This window comes from Nothobranchius furzeri, chromosome 5, assembly GCF_043380555.1.
Source record: "Nothobranchius furzeri strain GRZ-AD chromosome 5, NfurGRZ-RIMD1, whole genome shotgun sequence".
NCBI classification, from domain to species: Eukaryota; Metazoa; Chordata; class Actinopteri; order Cyprinodontiformes; family Nothobranchiidae; genus Nothobranchius; species Nothobranchius furzeri.
The window spans coordinates 58,581,125-58,587,855 of record NC_091745.1 but is presented as its reverse complement, the minus strand read 5'-3'; the positions used below and the strand labels follow the sequence as shown (position 1 = coordinate 58,587,855).

The following is a 6,731-nucleotide window of genomic DNA, read 5'->3' as shown; positions in this document are numbered from 1 at the left end:
GTTCTTATGTTCAATCCGTGTCTGAGTCTTGGTTTCATACGTGGAAATAAAACAAGGTCCCCTACACACCGGCCCGACAGTCTCCTCTCCTACTGACTGACCAGACCTCTGTCCCCTACAAACCTGAACGTATCTTCCTCTACAGACCGGCCCAACTCTGTCCCCTACAGACTATCTTGGAACACTACAAGAGATGCTCAGATATCAGAAAAGGCTTTTCCAGCTTTATTGTCTCTCTTTCTGGAACCAGTTTGGAGTCCAGCTGAAGGCGGGTCAACAGACTAGTTAGAAGAAGAAACTTTAGCCTGGTGCGCTGTACAACCAGTAGGTTGTTAGTCATCTAACCTGGAGGAGATGAACCCTGTAAAACTTCTTCTGAGCAGTAAACACATTTTTAAAACCACTAAGTTCATAAAATGCTGAAGTTCCAGAATCCAGAAGCTTTTCACCTCTGATCCAGTTAAATGTAGATCCAACCGATGCAAATATGTTGTAGATGTGGAAGATATGAGCAGCGGGAACTGTGCAAAGTGTAAATGATACGGATTTTAAGTTGGATCCTCAGGATCTCTACAGCCAAAAGGCTTTTAGAGACAATTTCTGTCCCAGAGGACCAGAATAATGGGATCAGCATCATCTGATGTTCACTGTGGTGATATAAAAAACATGTGAAGTCCAACTTCCTGTGATCTGTTTAAACAACTGAGCTCCAAATGAAGCTTTGCTGTTTATGCGGAAATCTGTAGTCATCAGTCATTCCTGACTGAGCTGCAAGTATTGACACACAATTTACATGTTTTTGTTATTTCCAAAGCTGTAGAGTGTGAAGACGAACACAAATCAAGACAAACTGTAAATAGAGTAGAAGAAACGGTGCATCAGTGGTGGTCCTGCTTGTGTCAACAACAAATGACCCATCTTCTCAGAGTTGGACAAATGACAGACTTAAAAAGGCAAACATTTAAGATGAAAATTCCCCTGGAAGTGAGGTGACACCACTAATGGAGGAGGTCAAATATAAATATTTAGACCCACATTGTCACCATCTGCTGCAGAGCTGTGTCAGCAAGTGGGAGGAGAGAAACCGGTGATTGAGGAAGCTGCTCTTAAAGGATCTGAACGTAATTTAAGGGTTAAATTTGACTAATTTGTTCTAATGAAGGAATTTGTCACCTACAATATTCGATAACTGAGAAAGCTTTTAGTGTAAGGCTGCAGCCTCCTGTCACCGATGATGAAGGGAAGCAGCCTCCTCCCGTCACGGTGTTCGATGTCTTGCTGCATCTTTAATGACAACCTGCATGTCGTACAGCACGCGTCAAAAGAAGGTTGGACTATTTTCATGTTTCAGGAATTGAAATGAACAGTTGTGTCTGAGTGAGTTAAAGGTGATCTCCCTCGTTTATTATAAGAGTCCTTAGAAACATGCGGAGTAATAAAGGATGTGTTAAAGAAACGTTCAAAGGTCCGTTGTTGTGCTACTTCAGTCTTCATCGCTGCCCATCTCTAACGGGTCAAAGTCTGGGTCGTCCTCGTCCAAATCCAAGTCCTCGATGTCCTGGAAAAGGGACTCATCTACTTCTACGTTGTTTCCTCCTGCAAAAGAACAGGTGATGTGTTCAGGAGACAAAAGTGTTGAAAGAACAGCTGCCGTCTCAGTCCAGCGCCACACAGCTTCCATTCATACTGAAGAGTCACCACCCAAATGATTTATTTCACCTTCTTATCTCAAACCTAAACGTACAGTTTTATGCCAAATTCAGATTAAGATACAAGACAAGCTCCGGTCTTTGTGCAGGAACAGATCTAAGCTGATTCCCTCAGCACTTTATTAGCAGATTACATATTTATTCTGGTTAAAGTGGAGAGCTGGAGTTTGTGCAAAGATCATTTTAATGGATTTAAAAACCGTTCCTTCTTGTTTAAAAGGGCTGAACAGCTGCAGCACGTGAATAATTAAAGAAGAACTTACCATCTTCAAGAAACTGAATATCCGACGTGTCGAGGTTGTGATCCCTCTCAAAGAGCTGTTTACCTGAAGACAAACAGATTCTGGTGTCGGTGTTTCTGTAGTCAGCTCTGGTGTGTTTTCACTGGTTTGTGGAAAAGACAACTGGATTGTTGTTTTTAGAAGACGTTCGATTAGAGTTGTCACAGTGGGAAGTGCAGAGAACCGAGCTTTCACTGTGATGAGCTGGAGTGCCAGCTCACATCACCCTCTGAAGGTCAACCTGGTCCACATCTGAGATGTTTAGGGCGTGAAGAAAGGCGACACATGAAGGTGTCAAACCAGTTTCAATGCTGCATTATCAGAACTGGAAATATGAGAATCTGCTGATTGGTCAGATTAGATTCTAGGGGCGGGGCTACTATGAATAAATACCGGAAGAAGGTTGAGTGTTCAGATCCTGAACTAACGGACGACGCACTCTCACCCCTCCTCCATATTTTAACTCTTCAGTGTTTTCTGAGTCAGAACTGATAAATCAGCTCAAATATCAGTCAGGATGATGGATTTTGTTGCTTGTCCATGCTAGCCCCCATTTCTTCTCCAGTTAGCTAGGAGCTACTCATAGCTGCTGATGCGCAAGTGGCTTCCTGCATCCTAGAACGCAACACAAACCTGGCTACGGGAGTTCATTTGGCTCAAACGACAGCTTAAACCTCGTCATTGTTTCACATCAAGGTCACATCACGATCCCACAAGCCCAGCCCACATCCTCCAGCAGGTCTTGGTTTGGTTCTTTTGTTCTGCATCCTGGTAAAACAACTTTGTTCAGAAGAACTGAACCATGGAGGTAAATTTAAATTGACTAAATGCTGCAAGTGTGGAAACACCATTGTGCTACAATCAATTTCAGTTACAGTTTCAAGCACTCTACATGTGTTACCTTTTTAAATGGAGAACTCACTACAGCCGTGAAACTGCTCACATGTCAGGTCTGAAGTGAGAAAACTTCTCTGAGGAGCAGGGGTCTCATTTATCAAGCTTGCTTACGCACAAAACGGGGTCGGAAAACTGCGTAAGCAACTTTCCACGCAAACTAGGATTTATAAAAGAAAACTTAGCGGAAAAATGTGCGCAACTTTAAGTTGACTAAGGACCTGGCTTACGCACATTTTGGACATGGAGAGCACCTGCAGTGCTGCTGCTGAGAAGGATACAATTATGAAATCCTGCAGCATTATCACTTGTACTGCTTCGTTTTCACACAGAACAAGACCCCCCCCCCCCCCCCGCACACACACACAGCTTGAAGCGCAGAATACGGAATGCTGAATATCAGCAGGGGGACAGATTGAGACAGAATGTCATGCGTCTGTGACGGTGTGAGTGTCTTGTCACTGTGACCTGATTGATCATGCGCCCTGGCTACTTGGACAAGGGGATGTCCCTTTGGCTAACTGGTTAGCGCGTGACTTTCACGCAGGAGTCTGGGGATCGAGTCCCAATCGGACCACTTTTTTTTAATCTCCACCACAGATCTCTCTGAAAAATTCACAACATTGACGGCTTCAGCAACGCTGTGCCACTCCGTGGATTTTCTCTTATTTGTTTTGCAAAAGCACTTCCTTTCATTTCTCCACCTCACCTACAAGTACCTCAATTTCTGCTTCTGTGAAATAGCGCTTCCTTGATCTACGGTCGCCATCGTCATTGGCGGAGCGCTGCAACAGCCGGCTTATGTATATGCATGAGATCCACAAGGCACTTTGCATTGACCATTTAAGGCAGTAAGTGGGTGTGTTGAGGGCGGGATGTGACTCAGAAACAGCTGAGAACCTTTCTCGTTAGTCTCTGATTTATTAAGCGGAGATTGCGTGCAGCTGTGTGTACTCCAAGTTTGATAGATCACAAACCTACTTGGCATAAATACATTTTTTTGCTGAGCTTAAGTACGGTTTTAGTAAGTATTCTACACAATGTTTGATCAATGAGACTCCTGATCAGCCCCATCCTGGGAATCTGGACCAACAGGCTTACCAGTCAGTTTGGGTTTTCCAGCCTGCTCCTCCTCTTTCTGTCTTTTTCTTCTAAGTTCCGTCATCTCCAGCTCAAACTTGGCTTTCCATGCCAGGAAGTTTTCAATGGTCACCACTGTGCCCTGGAACGCCACCTACCAAACAGGGAGAAACCATTAACAGAAAATCAAAGCAGCACTGAGCCCAGGGAGATGGATGAAAAATCTGGTCATGCCTTAAGTCGAACAGGAAAATCCTCAGTGCCTGTTGCTTAATCTAAAATAAGACTAATCACCATTACCTTCTCTGCTTCCTCTGCTTCCTTCTCTTTCTGACGTCGTTCCTCTTCTTGCCTGTTTTTCATTGCATCCACTATTTCATTTAGTTTTTCCTGGACAGCTGTCACCAGGGTAAAAATCATCACCATCCCCAAGTTCTCCTCAGCCTGAAGAGTGACACGAATCACATGAAATCAGACCAACAACCGGATGTTAAAACACCTAAAAATGACCTGAAACAGTTTGAGCCTTTCATATGCAGAGTTACCATTCACCCCAAGACAGTCTGAGCTCATTCCTGAAGACACCCAACGTTTACAGAGAGTGAAGGCGACATGTACTGACAGACCTGCTGCTGCAGTAAGGTGAGGATGTCCTCCGCATCCTGGTCCTCCAGGTTCTCCTGGGAGTAGATCTCCCACAACGGAGGCTCATCAGGGTATTTGGCTACATATGTAAACCTTAGCGTTGCTTCCACCGCTGTAACAAACAGAAAGCTGTTTGTTATGACACCTTACACAGAAACTCAATGACTGGCGTTTGAAACAAAACCTCCCAATCACACGTGATGAATGACCTGCACTTGTACAGTGCCAGTCTGAGCCAGATGAGTCCAAAGTGCTTTACACTACAGTTATTCATCCATTCACTCTGGTGGTGATGAGCTGCATCGTAGCCACAGCACACTGGCAGAGGTGATCCAAAAGCTGAGTTTTGATGTGATGGTGAAAAGTGTGCTAGATGTAAAAGGTGTTGGAGGTATAGAAGGCTAGGGGGCGTGGGAGGAGAGTATGAGGTGTACTCACTCTCGCCGTGTTCCCCAGCATCTGACGTCACATTGATGGTGAAACTGGTGGGGTCTTCAGACAGCACTGAGAGCACATCAGAGGAAATAATCTCTATGAACTCATACCAACAGGTTCAGATAAACACTAAAGTTTGAAATTCACTCCACAATTAAACGTTCCAACATTGCAGCTACATAGATGCTTTAACTCTGTGTTCCACCATGGAACTTCCAGATGTTCTTTAGCTACTAGCATGTTCAAACACACTCCAGAAGTAAAAACGGAATCGGTCTTGGGTTCAGTAGGTTAAACCCGACTGTAGTCCCAGGAACTGGACAACCCCTATGTCAGCCTAGCCTTCATATCTGGGAACACACCGGGAAAATGCTGTTCTAATCGGTTAGCTGACGCCTGCTAGCTGGAAGCTAGAAATTAAAACGTGACGAAGATCGAACCTGTAAACGAGTCAGGATAGATGGATTCTATAGCTTCAAGTTCATTTCTTTGCTCTTCAAGGTAGTCCGTCATTTTTGAGTATCTGAAGGTTATCTGGTCTTCAATAGAACCATGACAGGCACAAAAACGCTACCGCGAGGGACCCACTCACTATCAATCGATGATATCAAGGATCGAACATTTGGTCTGACAAACTGTGGCCTACGTAAGGCGCGTTACTGCCACCTGCTGGACAAGAGTGGAACCAGATTGTTCTCTCTGAGCTTAAAACAGAATCAACGGTATCATTTCTATTTAGCATCTAACAATGAAGCACTGCAGTGTGATTGTATTATAAATAAAGTAGTATATTGTAGTAATAATAAAGAATAGAAAGCAGAAAATGATAAAACAAGATAGCTTATTCAAAAACCAATTAAAAAAGGAATGAGTGAACAAAAGAAAAATCAGTAATTATTGTGACCACTTTCTTCTACCTACACGTGCACACCGTTGTCGCAGGAACTGGGCTTGTAGGTTGTTCCAAACATCTTGGAGAACTAACTACAGATCTTCTGTGGATGTAGGCTTCCTCACATCATTCTGTCTCCATGTAATGTTGAGATCAGGGCTCTGTGGGGGGCCAGACCATCCAGGACTTCTGGTTCTTCACGCTGAAGACAGTTCTTAATGACTTTGGCTGGATGTTTTGGGTCACTTACTTTTATCTTTTGTAAATTAAAAAAAAACATTTAAAAAATAATTATTTATGTTTCTGAAAAGACTATTTGTTTACAGCATTATTTTTTAAATCTGGTGCACCATTTCCTGGACCTAAAGTTGCTCACATCACAACTGAGCTTCAGAAGGCTATTGGAGAGAACGATTGTGCCTTTTGCACTTCTAATATAGAAACTGAGATACATTTATTTTTCACATGCATCTTTACCAAAATTTTCTGGGATAGTTTTCACTCGTGGTTAACGCATAATAATTTCATTATACGCTCCTTATCTTTTTCTGACATCAAGTATGGTATTAGTTTGGAGAATAAAATGCAGCAATTCACTGTCAATAATTTGATTATTTTCGCCAAATTCTTTATACACAAATGTAAATTTGGCAATATCAAACCGATCTTTATTGTTTTTATTTAAAGAACTTGCATCCTTTATGGATTCCATGTAGTTCCAAGAAAGCCATTTGGCTCTATAACAATTTGGTGAATGTTTCCTTTACTCCTAATAATGTTGTTTGATGTAATATA

General features: G+C 42.8%; 1 protein-coding gene across 1 annotated transcript; it reads right to left on the bottom strand.

The window, feature by feature from the left end:
- Positions 1 to 1,378: 1,378 nt before the first annotated feature.
- Positions 1,379 to 5,677, bottom strand: rwdd1 (RWD domain containing 1). Its single transcript, XM_015949533.3, has 7 exons — positions 5,485 to 5,677; positions 5,048 to 5,113; positions 4,591 to 4,721; positions 4,265 to 4,408; positions 3,986 to 4,118; positions 1,973 to 2,035; positions 1,379 to 1,596 (listed from the first exon to the last, which is right to left on the bottom strand). Exons 1-7 carry the CDS (start codon positions 5,555 to 5,557, stop codon positions 1,484 to 1,486), a joined length of 723 nt encoding a protein of 240 aa, XP_015805019.1. The 5' UTR covers positions 5,558 to 5,677; the 3' UTR covers positions 1,379 to 1,483.
- Positions 5,678 to 6,731: the final 1,054 nt, after the last annotated feature.